The sequence below is a fragment of the Spermophilus citellus genome (genome assembly GCF_964194105.1).
Source record: "Spermophilus citellus genome assembly, chromosome: 15".
NCBI lineage: Eukaryota > Metazoa > Chordata > Mammalia > Rodentia > Sciuridae > Spermophilus > Spermophilus citellus.
This window is the reverse complement of record NC_138195.1, coordinates 27,391,976-27,417,505: the sequence shown is the minus strand read 5'-3', so window position 1 is coordinate 27,417,505 and position 25,530 is coordinate 27,391,976. Positions and strand designations below refer to the sequence as shown.

At 38.3% G+C, this 25,530-nt stretch overlaps 1 protein-coding gene across 1 annotated transcript in view; it reads right to left on the bottom strand.

Annotated features, from left to right (window-relative positions):
* FAS (Fas cell surface death receptor) overlaps positions 1 to 18,333 on the bottom strand; it is a 28,135-nt gene extending 9,802 nt beyond the window's left edge. The window contains exons 1-2 of the mRNA XM_081268280.1: positions 16,318 to 18,333; positions 1,816 to 1,969 (exon numbers count right to left, since the gene is read on the bottom strand). Coding sequence (XP_081124406.1) covers positions 1,816 to 1,969; positions 16,318 to 16,347 — 184 coding nt within the window. The 5' untranslated portion in view covers positions 16,348 to 18,333. The remainder of the gene's footprint in view (positions 1 to 1,815; positions 1,970 to 16,317) is intronic.
* Positions 18,334 to 25,530: the final 7,197 nt, after the last annotated feature.

Genomic DNA, 25,530 nt, shown 5'->3' with positions numbered 1-25,530 from the left:
TAAAATGAAAGCTTAAATACACCAATAGTCTGTCTGAATGCCTGAAATTCTCCAAAAAATTCAACCAAGATTTCCTAGAGATAAACTTATATTTTCTCAGTATTAATAATTCATCGATTTATATAAGTTAATTAAATTACATTAAAATAATAGTAACAATGAATACAAACAGATTTGGAAGCAACTTGAATACTGATAAGCCAAAAATTCAATAACAGTGAATAAAAATGAAAAGAGTGTTTATCCTGTATTTGATGCCACCTAGGATCAATAGAGGAAAGAGCAGAGAGAAGCAGTTTATCCAGTCAGCAAGCTAGTTGGCAATCATAAAAGGGGATTTATACAATTAAGGACTATATTAGAAATATATCAGAAATTCTGCTATACTTTGACTTTGATTGGCAGAAAACTACTTCTTTAAATATCCAGAAGTCACTTAAGCAATCCCACATCATTGGGTATCACAGTGAAATGCCATGCATTCAATACTTTTCTTTATTTTTTACTATTTTCTTAAGGCATTTTCTATAAATTAGTGTGTCAGTGGTTCTAAACATTTTAAAATTTTTGACCTGTGCATTCAACTTTATTTCTTATATAAGTTTGTATCATTAACATTCCTATAGTGGTAGAATGAGTTCTCATCCCATAAGCTAACTCACAAGGGCTGAGATCCCTTCTTAAAGGAAAATAAAACAAAGCAAAAAGGCAAAAATTCTTGACAGACTGATATATATACAAAGCATACTATTTTTTATTTTAACTTTTGTTTTAGATTTTAAAACTGTGAACATATTCCAATTCATAGGGAAAACTGATCCTGTTCAGCAGGTTATAAGAAAGTTAAGAAGCCATTTTTCATTCCTGTTGGAAAAGGGTAAATATAAAAGGGTGTAAGTATAAGTCAGTTGTATTATAAGGGATGTTTTTCCAAATCTGAACTGGAAGGAAGCTAAGGGGTACTCTTAGAGAATCTTTTCACATACCTGATTGATGCCTGTTTTGCACTGGTAGTGTGGGAATCCTGGGAGACCAACAAGTCCTTCTACAGGTCTACTACAATTTTTTCTGGCCCTATTAATCTGTTGCATAAATCACACAAACCCATGTATTGCTTTCCTATACCTTCCTGTCTTCACAATACAGTTGAGAAAGATCCACACCTGTAATGTACTAGTAATCAACTCTAAGTTGGAAAAAAAAAAAGTTTGTGCAATTACATCTGGCTTAGCTTCTAATTTGCTAGTGTTTGAAGGATTTCCGATATGAAATTGATTTGCATTTCAAAATACTGACTTTTAAAACTTATTGATTTGTGTCCGTTACATTTCTAGTTCATCTAGTTATTCAGCTGCAAATGCAAATATATTTTGCAGGCTTCAGTGCCAGGACTAACAGTCTTCTTAGAGACCTGACTGAGGGGAAGTGTGAGACATAGCCTATAAGGGTGAGAGTCCCTTGCTTTCAGAGCTTCACTATTGTTATAATATATCCTAGTCAGTTTTAAATGATAAGCTTTAATACCCACAAATAAATCCTCTTTTGCTCATGAGAAATGGAGCTAAATAGACAAATCTCCCATTTTGGGGGTACACATAATTTGTAAATTTCATTTAATCATAATCATATCAAACAAGTTGATAAAGGCAAATAAAGCTGATCTTTTGAAAATAATTTCATAATTGGTATATTCCTCCAGTAATATTATAACGCTACAGGGTAATCAAAACTTGTAAAGATAACAGATTCATTATTACCGATGCTACCCCTCACCCTGATTTTCATTCCTTTTTCTGAATATTTTGTGTGACCTACCAGGAGGACACAGCTGACAGCAGAACTGGCCTCCATGATGCAGGCCTTCTGAGCACTGAGTCTCAGCTTTTGTAACATTCTCCCTCAAGTCCGACACCTCAGTCGCTCGGGCACTGATATTTTTGGGCAATGATCCAACAATAAAGGTAAGTATCTGTAAAAGAAAAGCATGAAGAGGATTTATTGATTTCTGAAACAAATAACTTGGGAAATGAGTATCACTGAGCCAAATGATTGGGTCTGCTGTGCAGAGGCAGAGTCAATGTTGGGGCCCCACCCTCCTGCTCACTAATCACTGAAAAACAAGCACACTACCTGAATACAGCTCAAGCTAAGCCACACAAGAAACAGCGTCATGCATGGGAGGAACCAGAGCTGTGCTCAAAAGTAAGCACTAGCTCCTACTTACACTGCCCTGTGCCACAGATAAAGAACTTAAATTGTTTCCTTATCCACACAGTGGAAATCATCTCTTCTCATACATCTGCTGTAATAATTAAACAGAATCATGCACTTAAAGCTCTTACCACAGAACGGGGTGCATCATAAATAGGTGCATACTAAACACTGGTATTATTGTGACTATCATAAAGTTGCAGTGAAGGATAGCATAATGCAATTGGAAAAAAGAAATTTCAAAATGTCAGTGGTTTGAATCCTAGTTCTGCTATCAGAACTGGGACTTTAGGCAAGTCACATAACTGCTCTGATACTTGATTTCTTCATCTGCTAAGTGAGAATAGTATTTTCTATCTTAAAAGGGTTATTACGACAATAAGAAGTGATAATTTCTATCAAACCTACTACTTAGCTTACAGGATGGCAATTTCTTCCCTTCTTATATACTAATGCAGAATCAATGGTTTATGATTAAATCTTCATTTGTTATCCAAGCATACAATAAATATTTCATTAAAACCAAAAGTATATTCTTTATCTTTGTTCTGGAAAATAGTCTTTTCTTTATAGAGAACCAACATTTAATGTCCTTTGATTCCTTTCTCCTTCAAACAAACACTCATAACTCTAAGTGACATTGTGTCAAACTTAGCTAGCTATAGAGTGGAGTTCCTTAGGAACATGAAGAGGAAAAAAATGTATATATATACTATATATAAATATTATATATTTTATAAAATAATAAAAACACTCCCTGCTTTGATCCTTCTTTGGGTTTCCTAAGTATTTTTTCTCTCTAAACATAATTTTTAAAAATCATTCATCTTATATACAGTAAGTAAGTTCTATTACCAGTCATTTTGCTGTTAGTTTTGAACTTTGTTTTCTCAAGATCATTTTCATAGCTTTCCTGTGTGTCTTTTTTTCCCCCTACTATATGGCAGAGCCATAATACTGGCTACCAAAAAGTCACAACTTCCCTCTCAGCCCTTTTTCCTTCATCACTTAAACTGGCATCATCCCCTTCAGACCACAGGATACCACAGGACTTATGACTGAGAAGATAAGGAGGGGTCAAGAGATGCAGTGGCCCACATTTCCTCCTGGGATGGATGTGTCTTAAGATGCATTCTAACATCCAGACTTTCCAAGAGGGAAAATGACACCAAAATACCAAGGAAATGGTTGACATGTCCAGGGTCATGTCACTTACTAGCAAAAGGAGAGCTCAGATTTATCTCCTAACTTCTACCATATCTTTCTTCCCCCTGTACTCAGTGGTGGGTGGACTTAATATAGAATACAGCTGACTTTCCAGTTATGAACAATTCAATGTAAGGAACAGTTGGAATTGGCACACAGATGAAAAGAATGGTACTAAATATGCTGGCTTTCCCACCAAACCACTGCCAAATCTATCTAACACATTTGTTGAGCCGAGCTTGGAAAATACAAAGGTAACTAACTTTGATTACAATAGAAAATTAATGTCAAGTTTCCAAAAGCAGAAGAACCTCAGGCCTCACACATGCCAAATACTCTACCACTGAATCTACATCTCCAGGCCAATACCTGCATTTTATTTTATGTTTATATTTTTATTTATTTATTTATTGTAGGAATTAAACCCAAGGCCTTGAACCCAAGTAAACACTGTAGTACACAACCCCAAGTCCGTGGCTTTTATGTTTTAAAACATAAATCTATGATCTTTTTTCTAAAACACAACAAACATGCAGTTTTTTTTAAAGAGAATTTTAATATTTATTTTTTAGTTATTGGCAGACACAACATCTTTGTTTGTATGTGGTGCTGAGAATTGAACCTGGGCCGCACGCATGCCAGGCGAGCATGCTACCGCTTGAGCCACATCCCCAGCCCCCAAACATGCAGTTTTGAACAAAATAGCATTATTGACCTCAATCTCTCTTTTTAGGATAACAATTCTCCTTTCTTTCTCTGCCACAAAAGGTCATGCTGTTATCCTGCTAATATTCATCCCTCTTTTATATCAGAGAATCACAGCTAGGTAACAGAATTGGGCACTCTAGGAAACAGCAGTGTGATTGGAGGTGTACCAAAGTGTTGATTGCTAAGATAGGAGAGGCTTTCAAATGAAAGTTGTCCACATTTCTAAGACTCCTTATTCTATAACTACCTCCAGGTTCTAATTAATGGCTAAGAATTAATTATATTAACTAATCAGCATTCCAGACATTGGAGCTCATGAAAATTTTCAAATAATATAAAAATTCATTAGGAGATAAAAGAGATCAGTAAGTCTTCTTGCAAATTGAACAGGAGCAATTCTTTTCTATTGCCAGCCACTTTTGTTATTGTGAAGAATAAAGTTACTGGTGAGCTATTACTTGCTTTCCTTCTTTTTCAATTCTGGTTTCTAACTAGAAACAAGATGACACAAATTTAAACTTAAAGGGATGGGATTTATAGGAACTGGGCCAGCCCAGATTCACAGATTGACAAGTCAAAAGCACTCAAGGTTAATGCCCAATTGTGTGTGTGTGTGTGTGTGTGTGTGTGTGTGTGTGTGTAATAGAGCCCTATGCTCTTTGGTATGCAAATTTTATCCAATATCCAGGAGACTGAGTAAAGCTTTAACAGTGTATTAACTAAAAATCAATTGTTTGAATGAGACTCACCTACATTATGGAAGGTTATCAGCTTTACTCCAGAAAAGGCAGGAAAATGGGTTAAATCTAAGGTCTGAAAGGTCCATAAACTAAGGCAAATGGTAACCACATGGAAAAATAATGAAGAATAAAAATTGTTTTAAATATCCATCATAACATTTCTTTGAGTCAGAGAAATCTGGATCACATCATCCAGAATATTAGTTAAGCCATTAGCAAATTAGTTAAGCAAATTCATTTTAAGTCTTTCAGAGTTTATATAAAATCAGGGTGTTTTGTTCAGGTTGTGTGTGTGTGTGTGTGTGTGTGAGAGAGAGAGAGAGAGAGAGAGAGAGAGAGAGAGAGAGAGAGAGAAAGAGAGAGAGAGGGAGAGAGGGAGGGTCAGGGAGAGATGAGAGATTTATCTTAAGGAACTGGATGACATGATTGTGAAAGCTCAGTGAGCCAGAAATCTGATAGTGTAGGCCAGTAGTCAGGAAAGAACTGCAGCCAAGAAATCAAGTCCAGAGACAGACTGCTAGCAGAAATATTTCTAGCTCAGGTTAGTGAGGCAGCCAGTCTTTGTTCTACTTAGGCCTTCAACTAGTTGGTTAAGGTCCACCTACATTATGCAGGGCTATCAGCTTTACTCCAATTTATGTTAATCTCGTCCAAAAGACATCTCCACAATACATCCAGAATAATGTTTAACCATATATCTGAGTGGGGTGGCCCGGCCAAGTTGACACACAAAATAACCATTATGTAAAGACAAATGGTGGGAAAAAAAGAGATACACAACAGGTCAGGGAGAGAGAAATGCTATTTAAGTGAGTAAAGGAGGATTAGGGGCATGAAGAATTTTGAATGGGACGATGCTGTTTCAGAAAGAGTAGTCTGGGAATGCCAATGAGCAAGAAGACACTTGGGCAGTGACTTTACAAACGTGCAAAGGGGAGCGAGGTGGTTGGAAAGGCTTTCCAGGGCATGGCCCAAGTAAGGAAAAACCCAAACTTCTCAGCAAAAGCTTCACTAGGAGATATTAAAGGAAATAAATATAAAGGTTTCCTGATCCACTCAGATAATTAACATTTGATACTCAAGGCCACAGTAGGACCATACAGCCTTCTGTATCCATAGATACTGCCACCACATAGAATGACAGAGCAGAAGGAGACCATGGCCTCTATTCAGCTTCAAGGCAGATTTTTTAAATGGCTCTAAATGTAAGTTCATTGTAACTTGAGTCTTCTGTTACCTACAGTATTTTAATATCTTGTGCAAATGAGAAAATTTATTTCTCTCTTTCCCCTTCTGAGTCATTCATGAAAACGCTAAGTGAGAGGACCAACCCCCATTCACATTCCTTCGTGGCATTTGTCTGGCCTTTTACAAAGGCCATATATCACCTCTTTATAGCTACAGTAAATCTGCGTAGGAGGAGTTACTACTGTCCTTTTTATAGTTGAAGCTGAGCACAGAGTACAACAATGACTTATTCAATAACCCAAAAGTATGAAAGCCTGAGGAAAGACTCAGGCACCATATATTGGGCCCAAGTCTGGGCTCCGTTTCAAGTTTGTGAGCTAGTTTCCCAATGACTTTTACTTCATCTAGGCACATACACAACTCAATTGTTTTCAGATAATCATTGGCAAAAAGCCTGCCTGTTAATTGTATAATGAACCTTCCAAACAAAGGGATGTTGGGGAAAATGGAGATGTTTGGAAGTATTTCTCTTGAGGATCAGCAGTCAACTCCAAGTTATTTAGTCTGGGAAAATCGTAGCAGGACCCCCCAAAGCCAGGGCTCTGACTGGCAGGAAATGGAGATCTGGCCAGCCCCAATCACATCTTGGGAAGAAACTGAGTTTATGTCTTCATCCCTCCAATTGAGTGCTATTTCTGGGAATAGCTAAGACCATGAGAGCAGTGGTAGCAAGGGTGGGGCTCTGGAATGAACAAACAGGATGTCAAAACTGGAAGCCATCCCATACCAGAATCTTTGCACCTGCTGCCTTTGAGCCCTCCTAGAAATGAGGACACATGAGAATCTGTTCCTGTTATTGTAACATGGAATATGGATAGTTGGGTTCCTCGTCTTGGGAATTTGAGGCATGAAACCCATGGACACAAGGATGAGAGTAAAGTGACAAGAGTTAGTAGAGTAATAAAAGCAGAACTCCCAAAGGGGAGGGACCCCACAAGGGGGATGCTCCTGGGTCTCTGTGGTCTAGGGGCTTTTCAAGACTTATCTGATGGTCCAGCACTGGTGGTTGGTGTGGTGAGGGATGCCAGCATGGATCAAACAAGCTCTTCCAGCTCCAAGTTTAATAAGCCAATCAGAGGTGCATAATTTCAATCCTTTATTTGCATAATTAAGAGGATGGATCCAACCTTGTGGGTTGACTTGTCTATTGGGGAGAGAAAGTGCTTTGGGTAGGGGTCTGCTTTGTGGTTGCCACTGCTAGGGGTAAAGGTGAGGTAACTAAGGAAGGGCGGTCAAAGGGTGGTCAAAGCTGTGAGGAACAGAAACAGTTTCTCTAACTAAGAAGTCACTGTGGTTAGAGCTGACAAGGAGTAGCTAGTCAAAGGACATCCTCCAGAACCAAAGTCTCCTTCCAGGTTGGCATGATGTCCCCCACCCATCCTTTCCTTCTTTGAGGACTTACTCCTATCTGCCTATGGGAGATCTATCTTCCTTCCTTACAGTCACTGGGAGAAACAGACTCTCATTAAGGATGCCTCCAAAGAGTCAGTGGTGACAATTTGTAAAAGGATGAGCTAGGATTTGAGAAAGAAAAAAAAAAGGAGCTAAAACACATACACCACATACACACACCTTGCTCTTATTGAAGTTCAAAACAAACATGAAAAAACTTAATGTAAAGGAGTGGTGAAAAACCTCAATGTAAAGCCGTGGTGGGAAATGGCAGCCCTCTGAATGGTAAGAATGAGCAAACACGCGCCTGGCATGGTCAGTGAAATTTTCCACTACTGAGCTCAGTCATCAAACGGTTTGTCCTGACATAGCCAGGCAGCAGCAAGCTCCATAGTAATCGTGGGGAACAGGGTTTTATTTTTAACCAAAAGCCAGGAGGCAGTTTCTTCCACAAGAACACAGGGCTCAGCCAACTGTAGGAAGTTTTCCTGTCTTGAAGAGGGTAATAACAGTGGTCTAGTCAATTCAACACTAGAAGGTTAGGAACTGAAAAAAGTGCAAGGTTAACAAAAAGGATATTAAAAAAAAAAAAAGTCTCATCAGGAAACCAGCTTTTAACTCACTGAATTTGAGTAGTTTTTAATTCCTTAATAATTAAGACTAAGGATAACTTTGTTCCTTTGTTTTGCTTAACTCATCTGTTTCTTATTACAATGGACATGTGTTCATCGTACAATAACAAAAATCAAAAGGTATAACTTCAGTGGTAACCAGATTGTGTTAAGCCTAAAGATCTGTATTGAATTATCATCTGTTTTTCTTTTTCAGTAAGAAATAATAATGGATGATAATGGTAGTGAACTTAAAATAAAAGCTTACCCAGCATTTGGAAGGTGGGAAAAAATTCTAAAATTTGAACTAGTAGCATTTATTCATTCACACAAATTTAACTTTCCTCAAGTTTCTTTAGAAATTCGATGATTTCACTAAATCAGACATCTTAAATATCGACTTTTGTTTAGGTGAATATAACTTGTTCCTTAAATAAGCATGATCAGGGCTATTTTATTTCCCCTTAGTCCACTAAGATTATGACATCCATCACTCAATATAAAACCCTGTTTGACAGTGAAGGAAACTGTTTCATTTTGGAAGAAAAATTATTAGACAAAAAGATGTCTCACACTAAAGGGAATGGTTTAATTTACGAAATTGAAAGCTCGGTTATACAAATCATCACAAACTGGTAACTATAGTTGGCAGTAAGTTCTGTCTCTGCTGAAACTCAGTTTTATTTTTCTTAAAGAATATTTACCAGAAAAGAATCCTTATTAGTCATATCCTCATAGATTTCCATGTCAAAAATGCAACCCTTGAATTGCTGGGCTGCCAATGAAACAACAAGATGTGTAAAGAGTAGTTATAACTTAGCATCTTGTACTATCATGTTACTATAAGTAAATAGACACATTTCTTAAAAACCAATTTTACACCTTAGAGAGCACATGGACTAACTTTCTTGTGTGATTTATAAACTGCTTGGAAAAAAAAATGTAATAACTACAGTGTTGTTAGTTACCCACAGGGGTGGAAAACATTCATTTATATGTGTAAGTTCTGGAAGGTTTATTTTAAAATGCCAGAAATATTATCTCATATTTGAATCCAGTGTTTTGAAAAGTGAACCTTATTCAATAAGCATAACTTACCCTAATAGACAAGCATAATAAAATACTTGGCTTAAAACTTATTTTAAAATGCTTGCAGGTAGAATTATTTGAACATTAGACATCTCAAATTCTAAGTAGAATCCATTTTAACCCCTGGATCTGAACTTCAAATAGACTGATGAGAGCAGATGGGTTCTAGGGAAAAGAACTCACCATTTAAATTGTCTTTCAGAATTCAACTAAGAGGTAACAGAATGCAGAGAGGCACATGGGTGAATGGTAGAAACAGAAAGTGAGAAATTTCTAAAAATTTAAAAGTTTTGTTGACACCAGCAAAGGCGTTAGCTAATTCCTAAGATCTTCAAAATGTGAACCAAAATGTGGTATCTCATTTTAGTTTTAGGGAAGAAGGGCTCTGAAAGTGATGTCTTTAAGCCCCCTCTCTGACAGAAGAATGCTTCAAGCCAGCGCAGTGACTGGCCTGTGGTTACACAGCTAGCTCTAGAGAGTCAAGACTTGTGAGCCGAATTGTGCTCCACCGCCAAATTCATGGGTGTTGGCCTAATCCCTCAAAATATGACTACTTTTGGAGATGGGGTCTTTACAGAGATGATTAAGTTAAAATGAGGCGAGCACAGTGAGCCCTAATCCGATGTGACTGGTGCCCTGTTTTGAAGAGAAAATCTGAGCACACGCTAACACAGGGTCATGTTCAAGGACTAAGAGAGGTCATATATAAGCCAAGGACAGAGGCCTGGGACAGATGGTTCCTTTGTGGCCCTCAGAAGGAACTAACTTTGGTGAAGCCTTGATCTCAAGACTTTCCAGACTCCAGAACTGAGATAATGAATTTTCTTTTGTTTAAGCCACCCATGTGAGGTTCTTTGTTACGGTAGCCCTGGTACACTAATATAAGAACCAATACAGCCTCTTCAATCCTCAGATTCTCGATGTGAAGGATGTCAATGGTACCTACAAACTTGGGATCATGCATAGCTAAGCCCAAGGACTTCTCATCTGAAATGATGAGAAGCAGAGTTAACCAGGTAAGAGAACAAATTTCTTATGGTATACAGAAACTAAATTGTCAGGGACTGAGAAGAACCAGAACTACTTCTTACCAGACCTATTAGCCCTGCTATTCTGGTTGAAACCTCTACTACTAATGACAAAAATGAAGCAAGATATAAAGTTCCACTAACTAATTCTACTTGCTTGCTAATTAGACTTTAGTTACTTATCAATACTTAAAGAAAAAGAAATTCTAAAAAAAAAAAAAAAAAAGACTATGAGGGCTAGGGTTGTGGCTCAGTGGAAGAGCGCTTTCCTAGCACGCCTGAGGCACTGGGTCTGATCCTCAGCACCACATAAAAATCAAATAAAGGTATTATGTCCACCTACAACTAAAAAAAAAAAATATTAAAAAAAAGACTATGAGCAATTTCTTTTTTTTTTAAAGGCATCATTACACAATTCAATGTCAAGGTTTTAATGATCTCCAATATATTTTTGTAAAAAATAAAGAATAATGCTGTTTTATATACTATTATATTACTGAAAACTGAAAAAAAAATAAAATAAATTTTTACATGAAAGAGATAAGTAAAATTCCATTTCATTTGTTTTTACTTTTTTCAAAATGTCTAAAATAAAAACACAAGTTAATCCTACCCCAGGGACATCTTCTTTCTTTTATAAAGCAGTTCCTGGAGAATTCAGATGTACCTGAGACAGCAGAAATAACTGTTTAGGTCCATGACTGACCATTCAAAAAATTAAATTAAATTAAATTAAAGAACCTAGGAATTTCACCTGGGATTAGATTTCAAGTTTGATGCTAAAAAAATCATTCTCAAAATCTATCAGAAAGAGGCTGGTGTTGTGGCTCAGTGGTAGAGCGCTTGCCAAGCATGCATGAAGCACTGGGTTTGATCCCCAGCACCACATAAAAAATCTAAATTAAAAAAATAAAGACATTGTATCCATCTACAACTAAAAATATTTTTTTAAATCTGTCAGACATTAGAATCAAACAATGATTGATGCATTTAAAAAAAAAAAAAAAAACCTGGGGCTGGAGTTGTAGTTCAGTGGTAAAAGCACTTTCCTACCATGTGTGAAGCACTGGGTTCGATTCTCAGCACCACATATAAATAAATGAATAAAATAAAGATCCATCAACATCTTAAAAAAAAAAAAAAAAAAAAAAAACCTTATATCACACCACAGACCCAACAAGGAATCAGGATCTCTGAGAACAGGCCCTTCTAATGATCATCTTCAACATGTACCCCTGGCAATATTCACGTAAAGGAAGGAAAATCTGAGGTTAGTAGGCTACTACATTTATTTATGAGGAACATAAAGAGTTTACAGACTTAACAGCATCTGTGTTTTGCACCTACAAATCAGAATGTGGCTTTTCAGGGAGAATTAATGATCTTTCCAAAAATAACTCAAGAAAGAAGTCATTTTGAGCAGAGAAAACAGGTAATGGGAAGGCTACAAAGTCCTAAACAGGAGTCTCAGAGGCCTTAAATGTCCAAGGGCCACACAGATAATACAGAAGTAGCCAGATATAATAGACAACAAGGAGTGGAAGGGGCTTGTCCAACTGCAACATTCCATCCGGATCCAAGGGGCAGCCATTACTGAGCTTCAGGGAAACAGAGGCAATGTGTTATATCCGCTCAGATCTTCAGGTTTTCAAGAGAAATCGAAAGTCCTAACATTTAAATGGTGGCAACAAATATTAAAAATAAATAAGTAAATGCATATGTAGATACTTATGTGTCAACACAATGTGGGCTCAACAACATAATCTGGGGGTAGTATAAAGCCAATTTTCAAAAAAAATTTTAATGAACAAAAATTATACATATTTATATATCCAACATGTTCTAAAATACATATACATTATGGAATGACTAAATCAAGCTGCTTAAAATCTGTATTAGCTCACATACTAATGGTTTTTCTTTGTGATAAGATGTCTCAAATTTATTCATCCTGTCTAAATCCATTCATCCTAACTAAAAACTGGTATCCTTTGACCAACATCTCTCCAGCCACTTTCCTCTGACACCCCCCATAATCATCTGACTACTCTCTACTTCTATTAGGAGTTCAACTTTTTTAGATTCTACATGTAACTCACATCACATGATATTTGTCCTTCTGTAAGTATAGGCCCAATTTTTAAACTCAGGCCTAGATTTTTCAGCATGCATGTGGAAAAAAAAAAAAAAAAAACAGCTTAATGGGACCAAAGATCCTGCTGTAAGAGCAACTAACCATCAAAGTTTCTTCTGCAAGGAATTAAAGGCCTTAACTCTGAGCTTGTATGTTCTTTCTCTCTTTCTTTCCTCTGTCTCTCCTGGAGTTTTTTTGGTTTCTTTTTTCAAGATCTCTGCCTGAAAAATCAAGTGTCTATGTTTCTCACATCTTAAATTTTTATAGCCTCACAGAATATACAGGTGAATAAGTATATACCTTATTTATATATTTATAACACTACATAACTGGACCAAAAAACAGCCTGTCATTCATAAATCTAATAACAAGTTTATTCCAATTTTGGAATTTTATCCCAGTCTACAGCTTAACATAACCTGCAGTAAGTTTGGTCACCTCAAAGGGCTGAGTCCATTTGCGGATATATATACCATTATGGTAAGACATGTTTTCTTTATAAGAAATTATTAATAAAAATAATAAGTAAAATAAAATTAAATAATAATTTTAAGTAAAATTCAGTAATCAAACTCATAAAAATTATTTATGAATAATTTTTATTTGATATGTTGTCCTTTCTACAACATATCAAATAAAAATTAAAAAAACAATGGTTTGCATATATGCAAAATGATAATAAGCAGAATATAAATAGCACTGATTATACATGTAATTATGTGCAGGTATAGACAAGGCTGGGGTGTTATAAATAAAACAAAAAGATTCGAATAAATCTAAAATGAGTGACTTTATTGTTTCAATATTTACTTTTTGTTTCACTTCATCTGATTATTTATTTCTATATTTACCTACTTAACAAGAAGGAATTGATGATTCCCTATCCTAAATTTTGTTTCAAGTTGCTGTGGACTTTAGAACCTATTAGAAAACATGTGCTCACTAAGGGACTTTTGGGACCCAAGATGATTCACCAAAAGCACTTAAGTTAGTAGGGGTTTTCAAGGGGGGGGATTTCCTTATTCAGGTTTCTGATTATCTCAGAAAATGGTGATTCTCTCCAACTGACAGTTGTGCTGTAGTGATCAGCTATGAAGATTCTATAGCTTTCATAGATTCTTCTGAAATACTGACGCTTCCACTCTCAGATTGTTAACAAGTAAATTACTTGTCCACTGACCCAAAGAGACTTACTCAGAGACAATATCCAAATCATGGTTTTTCTTTGCCTCTGTCTCACCTTTTTCCCCTCTAAACTCAGTGCAAGAAATAAAACATTTTTCCAAATTAAATGCTTTACCTCTAAGAGTGACAACTGTGTCTGTCATGGACAGTAAAGGACTTTCCATCTGTTGAACTAGCTGTCACTGGGGGCCCTGATGGTCTCTCAAGTATCAACTTACTTTTTGCCTCTCAATCGTGTTATTATATATGAACATATTTTCCATGCTAACTGTTAACATTTTGATTTACATTTCATCATTTTACTGTATTCATAAAACTTTTTAAGTCCTTTGTGATAAGTAAAAATCCATTTAAAAAAATAAAAGTAGAGACATCATGCAGCCCATTGCATGCTTTTGGACTGCTTTAAGGAAAATTATTAAATTATAAATTAACTGTTCTTTTTTTTCCCCAAAACAGCTCTTTGGACCATGCACTATTTTAAAAACAACAACCACCACCTTACAAAAACAAAACTAACACAGTACCCAAAGGTGTTTCTCAAAAAAAAAAAAATATTTCGACTTTTTCTTTCTCCTTTAGAAATTTGTAAATGTTTTGGAATTTCAAACTTAATTACTGTAAGTGCCATAAAAAAATCCACCCAGAAACTACGACAGAAAAAATTAACTCTACAAGGATAGGGAGAGGGAAGGGAAGCAGAGAGGAAAGGAAAAAATAAAACAGCTCCGAGCTGTCACATCTTCTCCCAGTTCGTTAACCCAATTAAACAAAATTTGCTTCCGTGTTCCATATAACGAACATTCTGCCTCCATTTTACTTATTGCTACTACTTATAAAGCACTACCAAGTAGGGAGGTAGAAAAAGCATTTTTTCTGGAAAAACACAAGGGGACATAGCAATGTGGAAACTTCTTAAAGAACACAGATGTGATGTTGAGCAGGCAGTAGGCACAAGGCCATGTTCTGCAAATTTTAAAAAGTAACATTAAAAGGGAAAATGGAAAGTATACAACAAAATATAAACAATGATTATCTAGGTTATGATAGGGTTTTCTGACTTTTAAGTTCTATTTTTCTGCATTTATAATACTATTTAATAAACCTTAATTTCTTAAATAAATACATAATAAATGTTTTATTTAATTTTAGTATTATATATATTATTGTATCATATGTAAAGAAATGTATGTATATGCATGAATGTGTGCACTCTTTTGGAAAAGCAGTTTCCTTGGTGCTTCAGACATGCATCACTTAGTAAATATATAACTGTAGGTAAGTTAAATACACGTACCTCCAGGCCTTGACAATTTCCTTACACTTTGCTAATACTCCTGTCCAAAAACTGAGAAACTCTCAAGGCAACCCACACTGTAACTGTGGAGTGGTTAGGAGGATTATACTCTGAGGCTGTATAATTGATTTCTCAATTTTAATCTTAAATTTTCTCTAAGGAAATTTCTAAAGGAGCCTAAATATTGCACATTATTTTTGAAAAAACTAGGGGGTATTTTTTTTTCTTCTGGTCACAAAGTGGTCTCAGACACACAAACTTTTCCTTTCTATACTTAATGTGTTCTAGAAGTCAGCAGCAATCAGCAAATTGCCCATGTATTGGAATTAGATCTAAATTCAAGCTCAGCTCTGCTGTGTGATCTTAGGTGGATTATTTAAGCTCTCTGACACCATTTCACCTTCTGTAACTGAAGATGAGGCTTCAGTAAGAACTGATTTGAGATCATATTTGTGAACATTCCTATCACTGTGTCCAGGACTTCGTTTGGGCCCAATACAAGAATCCATTGACTCTCAGAACTCAAATGAACCTCTTGGGACCAAGTCCCTTAGATTTGCAATCATCAAGCTGGCATTTTCTGAGCAAGAGACTCTCTAAAAGAGGCTTCTGTCCAAGTAATACAGTTAACCTTGTTTAGTGGGCTGTGTCACCCTGGCAAGAAGCCCTGAGCTTTCAGAAACTATGGTGACAGTGCTAGCTGAGGTAGGGTAAGAGGAAAAGAAGGTAGAAAAACAAAAACAGAACCCGCTGAGACAGTGACTAACAGTCTTAAGGAGAGGAGTTTCCCGGAAGGGAAGCAAGATAAGTTTCTTTTTCTGTGTTGCAAAAAGGAGGAAAACAAACCTCCAGAAGCGTATTCGGTCCGACATAACTTTTTCAAAAGAAACAAACGGTGCCTTCCGAAGACTCACCAAGAACCACTGCCTAAGACTGACTCGCTCCCTAAGTTTGAAAACTGTCAGAAAACTAGCAGTACCGCTCCCCGTCGCCCCAGGCACCCAGCGCGCTTGCGCACGATCCCACCCGTCACGAAGCGGACCTTTGGCTTGCCACTGCACGACAAATCCAGAAGATCTCCTCTTCCCCCTGGCCGGGGTACTCCTCCAGCGACATCAAAGTCTCCCGGACCCTGCCTGCAACCCTGACTGCCTCCCACGTCCACGTTTTCGTCGCACACAGCAGCCCCCCACCCGCAACCCGCAAAGCGTTGGCGGTGCGCCGCCTGCTCCGTGGCTCAGCACTACCCAGCAAGCCCCAAGAAAAGCAAGTCCCCGGGCTTCTTGACCACCGGGAGCTAGTGCGTCTACTGCCCGCAGCACCCGCTGGCCGCCGAGCCCCAATTGCCAAGCACCGGTGACCTGCCGCCGCTGCAGCTCCGGGGTAGGTTCCGCTCCCGCCCCCGCCCCCCAGCGCGCGCTCCGGGGCTAAGCCGGGAGAAGCCCCACCCCGGCGGGAGAGGGATCACCAGAAGCAGGAGAACCCAGATCCTGGGCATGGCTGTGGAACAATCCGCCGAAGTGAAAGGGCCTCTCCAACTCGGAGCAGAGCGAGTCACCCGCCCTGGGAGACGTGACGGCCAGGAGAGCCGCACCTCGAGCTCTGGCTGGCGTCCAGGTGTGTGCTCGGCCAGGGCCCGCCCCGGCGCGCCGGCGAAGTTGTTCTCAAACTGTTTCCCTCTCTTCCCAGAAGCGTCTTTGAACACCTGTACGCCGCTTCTTTTGAGACAGGAGATACGACCTGAAGAAAACCCCTAGGGTCGAGAAGAAGGGAAGTTTTGCTGGGGAACGCCCGAGGGAGGGCTCCATTGATTCAGCAACTTGGCCTGCGCGGGGCGGGGCGGGGCGAGGTGGGGGTTGGGTAGGCCTGAGAGGGGAATGTCGGGGTTTGTTGCACAAACGGGCATTTCCCCTCCCGGGGTGTTTCCGCGGTTGTCTGGCAAGCTCAGTTCAGGTGAGGACCCTGAGAACCCGATTGCTCCTTCCTCAGCTTTCCTGGAGTTCAACCTGGGAAGGTTGGAGAAGACTTGAACCGAACCTGGAACTAAGAGTTGGTAGCTCCTGCCTGAGTGCAGGACCCTCGGCCAATTGCGGGAATCACCAGCAGAAGACTTGGCGTTCACTCAGCTCTTGATCTTGGGGTTGCTCATAGGAGCCTCTTAATATTGTATCAAGTGGCAGTCATCAAATGGAAAGGTAGATATTGTGCTATGGGATTCTGAAAAGAGAGGGTCTGTTAGGTTGTATTTCTCAAAAGAAGAACAAAGTTAACTACAAAAAAAAAAAAAAAAACAGCTGTATTAAAGGTTCTCAACGACTTCCTCTCCTTTGTTACCCATTATTTCCTGAGGAATGTTCTTTAAAAAAAAAAAAAACAACCTTGTAATTCTTTAGTGCTCTCATTAACACAGCTCAAAGACACTAATATTTTGGAAAAGGCGATATCTCCGCGCAGATGGTTTTGCATGATTGTTACAGAAAGTAAGTGTGTGCAATGACATCATTAATGAGGCTGAGTCTAGAAGCAGTTAATCAACTGCACCAGTGCAGGTTTTAGTATTTGCATATTCCATGAAGCTTAGCACCTTGCTACTACTACTTGTCTTCCACCTCAGCTGGACTCATCTTTTTAAGCACTCTACTCTGGAAGCATCCTTGCCTGGCCCACTCTTTATCCTTCAGGCTTCCTCTTAGTGGACATTTTCTTCTGGAAGCCTGTTCAGGCTGCCAAATCTGGAAATCTGGGTTAGGTCTCACTCCCGAATGCACTCACCCTGTGTTTTGCATTTGTTGCTGCACTTGTCACTCAGCCTAGTATTGATTCACTTGTCTCTGCCTCAACTTGGGGTGGATTGTTCCAGCCATCTGAAGAGGACTCTGGCTGTGCAGGTCTTGTTCAGTCTGGACCCATAACTGATGCAAAGAAGTGAGTGGAGGAAGGGAGGATGGACTATGGGGACCCTCTAGGTCATCTTTGCAGCTTTTCTGTAAATATTATACTATTCTAAAAATTTCATTTGAATTGTAAAATGTCAAGAAAAGGGGGAAGGAAAGAAAAGGGAAGAGAAAAAGAGAAAGGGAGGACAACTGGCAAAATCAACATCTCCTGAGTGTGAGTTCTGAGTCAGCAATTTTCACAAATGAATTACCCTTGAAAAAATTATAGCCAAAAAAGTTTAAGCAACACTGGCAAAGCTGGTTAGTTAATAAATAGCAGAGTGAGGGAATTGATCTTAGATGTTCTTGCTCCCAGGGCCTAGCTTTTTCTGCCACCATTCATCACCTCCCATCTATGCATCTAATTACGCTCAAATTCAAAGAAATGGGTAGAGGTGCTTTGTAGGAAGGAATGTATCTCATGGAAAATGATTTTAGAAAATTCTGGGTTAATTAATTACTTTTTAAACTTAAATTTAACTATTTGTGTGTATTCTACAAATCAATGGGTTTCATTGTGACATTTCCATACACAGATCTAAAGAGCTTTGTATCCATCCTCCCTACAACTCTCAAATAACTTCATGGTGAAAAGGAATCCATATCAAGAGGTGAAAGCTGGTGCTGTCATCAGAGTCTTGGATGGGTATATATTGTCCTGAAATTGAAACCTATACTATTCACACTAACTCAATAAATTCTGTTTTTACCTTAGCCAAATTCTTACAACTTAAAAGGATCCTGATGTATCATCAGAGTTTATTATCAGTAATAACAAATCCCTTATTTCCAAATTCAGTTGCTCCAAATTATTATTCTGGCTTCAAACCAGTTAAAGATAACTGCCTATACAACCCTATGGAGACAGCTGGATATGTAGGGATATTACTTTTACCAAAGAATTTTTCTGTCACTAGAGGGCATCAGAGCCCACATCTGCCAAATGATAAGCTGAATTTTCTATCAACTAATAAAAAGGGAAATACTGGGGACTGATAAAGCAAATTATACTACATGCTTTTTAAATTATGTCAAAATGTACCTAATGTTATGTATAAATAAAAAGAAACAATAAAAATATATTTAGCTTCTTGAAAAGGAAAAAGAGGAGAGAGAGCCTTATTTAATAGGTAATCTGTGATCCTGGTCATACAGATATTTTTATCTCCCAGAGAATATATTATTTCTTATAGGGTTACAGGAATAATATATGCAAAACATCTTTCATAATAAATACTAGTTTCTACTTTCACATTGCTTTGCCTAATAAGATGCAAATATTTACAGGGCAAACTGCTAATTTGGGTCACAGTGCAGAAGGAAATAAAGACAAATTAAATGGCTCATAACCTCCTTTCCTGAAATGACTCCTATATGAGCATGTTCTTGTGCCAGAAGGGACTGCATAGCCCTTGGACAAGTGCCTTGGTGTCCAGCTGATCAGGGCTGGGGGTCCTCCACCAAGATGTGGAGGACACTGTTAAATCTCCCAATTTCTCCCACCACAAAGATTAGTGGTATGCTAACCAACCACTTGGCATTGACCTGGAAAATACAATGCACTAAAGGATGTTTAGATGCTATTTGTAGCAACTGGGCTGCAAATAGCATTTGGGTCAGCAAGGGGGTAGAGAAAATAGCTGTTTTTCAGGCCCTGGTTTCATATTCTCAGGGTGCCCCTCCCCTACCATTTCTGCGTATAGGGGTGCTCTAAAAAGCATAGATACTCCATGACTCCATACATAAGAAGAGTACCCACGCCAGGAGTTCAAAACTGACACATTTTTCAATAACTGCTGCTCTGGGGCAGACAAAGATTAGGCCGCATCTTCATTAACCCCAGGCATCCTCTTGCCATTTTTGTGGTCCACTTGTATATATTAAATATATGTTTAAGCAGTATGTATTTTTAAAATCACTTTGTTTCTTCAGTCATTTTATTTTTAAAATAAAATATTACACTATCACCAGAAGTGGAAAAATCAACATTCCTTGCCAAAAATAGAAGGTACCCATAAAAATAAATAGATATCTACTGAAATAAAATATTTGCCTGCATGCCACTAAAAATTGTTTCCCAATACCATTGGCGAGGGTATTATCATTCTGGAACAGCTGAAATAAGAGGTGGTAATGCCTTCTCTCTGTTTTAGCTCCCCTCTCTCCCCGCATATAACAACCAGAGAAAAGACTAGCAAATCTGGGCTACAGATTATCCCTAGGAGACTACACAGTAGATGATGTTAAAGCAAAAAGATTTCGGAGCAGTAAGTGGCTTGTCTCTTGAATCCCGTTTAGTGCTGCTGGCACTACCAGGACAGTTTTTCTCTATTAGAAAAGGCCAAGGGACAGCTGATAGGAGACAATGGTTAAGTAAGAGGGAAAAACCACAGTAAATCCTGCAGAGCTGGAGAGAGATAGTAGAGTGAGAGGTCAGAGAAGAGAGAATAGGGGAGTTGAGGACTGATTGAGTACACAAAGTACTTGGTTGCTCCTGGAAGGGAGAGGTTGATGATTTTCCACCCAAGGCAGCATCAGCCAATTAATAGACATCATGGTATGGCTACCCAGTCCAACTGGGAAAGGGGAGAGAGAAGATGGAGAGTTTGGTTTGGATAGAGTATTTGTGCACCTGCTCAGAGAGACTTTTTCCTTTCCCTGAAAACACCTAACATTAGCAACTTGCAAGAGAGAGACGCCAGGGATTTAAATTCTAGTTCTGTTACTCCATAATCTATGCAAGACTGTGCATGATATATAAGCTCTCTCAGCTTCAGTTTTCTCACTTGGCAAACATAGGCAGGCTTTCCAATAATAATGATTTGCATGGGACTTGATTTTGCATTTTATAATTTTATTTTAGTGTTTTAATTTTCAAATTGCCCTCTTAAGACCATGTGGATCACCAACACCTTTTATAGTGACAATTTATGCAGGCCCTGACCATCTTTACCAACATGAGTGCCCTCAGGCTTACCTACACTGGTTTACCTCTTTGCTAGCTAGGAAAATATCCTCTGGGCTTCTCCACAAAGAAAATCATATTTTCTAAATTTTCCAGAAAAGAAATATTTTAGTCTATTTTATGGTGCTACAGAATCCCAAAGACTGGGTAATTTATAAAGAAATTTCATTCATTCATTCATTCTTTTATTGTTACCGGGATTGAACTGAAGGGTGCTTAACCACTGAGCTACATCCCCTCCTTTTTAATTTTTTGAGACAAGGTTTTGCTAAGATGCTTAGGGCCTTGCTAAGTTGCTGAGGCTAGCCTCCTGAATTGCTGGGATTACAGGTGGGTGTCACCAGCAGAAATTTATTTCTTACACCTCTTAAAGCTGGGAAGTCCAACATCAATGGTCCTCATCTGGTAAGAACCTTCTTACTATCATAACATGACAGAGGTTATTCCACAGAGTGCAGAAGCCTGCAAACTTGGGTCTCTCCTCTTTTTATTAATCCACTAATATCATCATGGGGGCTGTGCCCTCATGACCTCATCCAAACCTTATTACTTCCCAAGACCTCACTTTCAAATAACATCAACTTTGAAGCTGAGAGTTAAATATCTAGCATACAAACTTTTGTGGGACACATTCAAACCAAAAGAAGAACAGAAAAGGAATTATTGTTCCCATGATCGTCCATTGTTGCCTTCAATTAGAATAACTAAATGCAAAGACAAGGTTTATCAGAGGTCAAGAGAGGCTTGGCTCAGAGAGCTTGGACCACATATGCTTTCTGGAGTTCTCTTAGTGCATCAAAGCATAACAAAACTCACAAATACTGAAGGAATTTACAAAAACTATAGGATGTCTTGAGTGTTCCCATGTAATATATTGATGATTTTAACACTTAAAACTTCAGTACAGATCACATTTGGAGCTAGAGTTGTAGTGTCATTTATCATCTGACCCAGGATCTAGTATCCTGGTTTTACTTGAGGCCTTTCATAGATGTAGGGCCTAGGCTATTAACATGCATACCTGATAGCCTCTGACCTATGTAGGCAGAAAGTTAGGGAGCAGAAACCTTTGGAACCATGATATTAACACCTCCCTGTACACACACACACGCACACGCACACGCACACGCACACACACACACACACAGTTTAAACCAGATTCCTCTACAGCAGCCCTGGGAATTGGTGCCAGCCTTGGTTTGAACCTCCAGGCACTGGCTCCTACCACTTGCCAAGGCAGCTCATTCCACTTTAGAGAGCCTTCCAGTGGTTACAGATTATCCCCTGTGCTATAACTTTCTGTAGTTTGGCAAGTATTTGATCAACATCCACTGTGCAAAGAAACTACTTATAAACAGAATTGGAATTGCTCCATTAAAAATGGGTGCTCTCAAATCGCCCATTATGCAACTTAGGAGGAGGCATTTTGCCATTGAAAACCTTCCCCACTGGGCTGGGGATGTGGCTCAAGCGGTAGCGCGCTCGATCCTCAGCACCACATACAAACGAAGATGTTGTGTCTGCCAATAACTAAAAAATAAATATTTAAAAAAATTCTCTCTTTATCTCTCTCTCTCTCAAAAAAGAAAACCTTCACGACAAACTCTACTGCATTTTGAGAGTTTTTCTTCCAGTAACCAGAATTACTAGGCAGCCAGCCTGACTCACTGATCACAGTAAACTGAGGGAAATTGAGATTTTTTTTTTACAGCATCCTCTAGGCTGAGGCAAGATACTCTGAAGACACCTCTCCACATGGCGAGTCAGTCAATTCCTCGAATTTACTTTCTTGTAAACGATGAAAATATGTTGAGAAAGATGGTTTAACTTAGGAATTATAGATAAGATGACATGTGTAACATGCAATGCTTATATAATGACACGGACCTGCATGTAGGCTCCATGTACTTGCTAACTCAGATCTAAGTTTCATAGCTCCCCAGGAAGTAGTCCTGTTACCATCCTATTTTACAGAAGTGAAACATGTAATGACTTACTCAAGGTCACACAGTGACAAGGTGAATTTCTTTTTTTAATATTTTTTTAGTTGTTTATTTTTATTTTTTATTTATTTATATGTGGTGCTGAGGATCGAACCCAGTGCCTCACATATAAGTGCTCTGCACTGAGCCCACAACCCCAGCCTGGAAAAGGTGAATTTCTACAGTCCATGCTAAACACACTTCTTCTATAGTATTCTGACATTGGTCCCATGATCAAGATGCAAACCTCCCAGAAGTACAAAGCCTGGTTGTTTTGTTGTTCTGTTGGACATTAGGGTTTTCTACTCATTAAAAGCATACTTTTATCATGCTCTTTTCTTAAATTCCAGATTTCATTGGCTAAGATCATAATATACTGAGAGCTAAGGGAACTCTACTGCATGGAGTAATTGTTTGGTAAGAAATGTTGTTGATTATTTAGATGGTGTGGCCACAACTCCACACTTGGTGGCTTTCAAAATTCAAGAGGAATATAAATCACCTAGTAATATTAAAATTCAAATTGAGTCAGTAAGTCAAACAAGAAGAGTGAGAATCTGTACTTCCCTCATGCACCCATGATGTTGAGGTCACCATCTGCAAGGACCCATGAGGTGACAAGGGTCTGCTTTCTGCTCAGGGACATTATTCATCAACTCAGTTTTTTGATATATCACAGATAAAAACAAACTGATTCTACCTGTACCTTGCACATTTTTTTGTCAGTTGAATTATTATTTGAAGCACCTCTTTATAGTATTAGATGAAAAATGTAAGAAAATCGACAAATTTAATAATTTTGTAACACACATTTTTATCCAGTTTCCCTTTAGCTTAATATTATACTTCTTGGGTCAGATTTTCACTTAGCAGAAATAAATTGGCCTTGGCTACATAAATAATTTTTTTTCTATCAAAAAGAGAGAAAACTTAGTTCATTTTCAAACATACTGAGCATTTATTTCCGTGAACAGAAAGAAAATTGGCTAGAAGCCTGCTGCTTCCATCAACCAATCAGAATAATGTGACCATAAAAGTCCATGAATTACCCTGTCATTGAATCTCTGCCTTTTTTATTTCTGTCGTGGAGACATGTATCATACAGTTCTGTGTCACATGCTCTGCCTTTTATGTCTTACTTTTCCCTCTTCTTAAAAAAAAAAAAAATTAAGCTCAGTGGGCTCTCTCATTTAAAAATTTCTTGCATGTTAAAAGCTATTAAATAATTCACATGCTGCTTTAAATCTTTTATTACCTAGCACACTAAGACCACCTAACAGGAACCAGGTACCATTCTAAGGATTTTGTAAATATGATTGCATTTCATGCTTATAAAATCCTGTGAGTAGCTTCTTTTTTTTTTAAAGAAAGAGTGAGAAAGAGGGAGAGAGAGAGAGAGAATTTTAATATTTATTTTTTAGTATTTGGCGGACACAACATCTTTGTTTGTATGTGGTGCTGAGGATCGAACCCGGGCCACACGCATGCCAGGCGAGCGCGCTACTGCTTGAGCCACATCCCCAGCCCTGTGAGTAGCTTCTTATGATGCCCACTATGCAGGTGACATAACAAAGGCCCCAGGGTTAAGGATCTTGCACTAGTCATCCAGTATGTGACAGGGCTGGAATTTGAATCAAGAAAGTTGTTTCTTGCATTTAATAATCTATTTCCTTCAACTTAAACTAATACATACAAGTTATTTGAGCAGTTACACCTTGCCAAACTTACATCATCTCATTTAATTCTCATACTCCAATTTATAAGGAAAGAACAGCTTTTTTGATTCATATAAACAGTAAGTTTGATCAAGTTTATGCTCCAAGTGAAATACCAAGTTTTGTATAAATAAGGCCTGTGCTCTTTGCACAATAGCATATTTCCTGCCATTTTTTGTGCATTAGAAAATTTTACTCTTGTTGCAGTCTGAAACCTTTGCATTCACTGAGTCCAGACCAAAACACACAGTATCACAGTATCAGAGACTGGGACACTTTCTGGAAGGAGCCACAATACCTTACCTAACATTTTTTCCACCCTTGTCCCCATCTCATCTTTCCCACCTTCCCCAAAGCTCTCCCTTCTTTGGACATCATGCCCACCTCCTGCTCTTTGCTGCCAAACAAAGAGGTTATTGAATTGAACTGGAAAAAAAACATCTGTCCTGTCTTAACCTTGGCCATTCTCCATGTCCTAGGATCTTGTGTCTTCATTTTGCCTTTCTTTCCTTGGAGATTTAGTCTAGTCCTCACTCAAAATAGACTTTACCATCAACTTTTCTTGATACAGCTAAAGACCATGAACCTGAACAGTAAAGGACAAAGCAATGCCTAATTCCTCCTCAACCAACTATCCCTCTCTCAATCCAGTAGTTAATACATTGTAGTGGCACCCCCTCCTCTACAGAAAATCTTAATTAAGCTTTTTCAGAGACCCTCACCATAATTGTTCTTAGACTCTCAGTAAAACTTCTGCAAAAGAATTTTATGTGAGGGATATTCTTGCAGAAGCAGAGTCCATAAGAAAGATTAACCCAAGGCCTTCACAAAGGCATTTGCATTGGAAGGGAAGCTAGCTGGAAAGAAAGAGGGAGGAGAACTCTCCCTTTCCCAGGCACTGATTTTCACAGACAATGTCCTTGACTTGAATTGGTTGCCCAGAACAGTAAGAGAAAAAAGAAAAAAAAAAAAAAACACCTGTTATATGAACTTCTGCAGATTGTGAGCCTCTGAGCCCCTCCCCCTACACACTGGGTATAAAGTTCTAAAACTTTCTGAACTCAGGTTCAGAGAGATTGATGG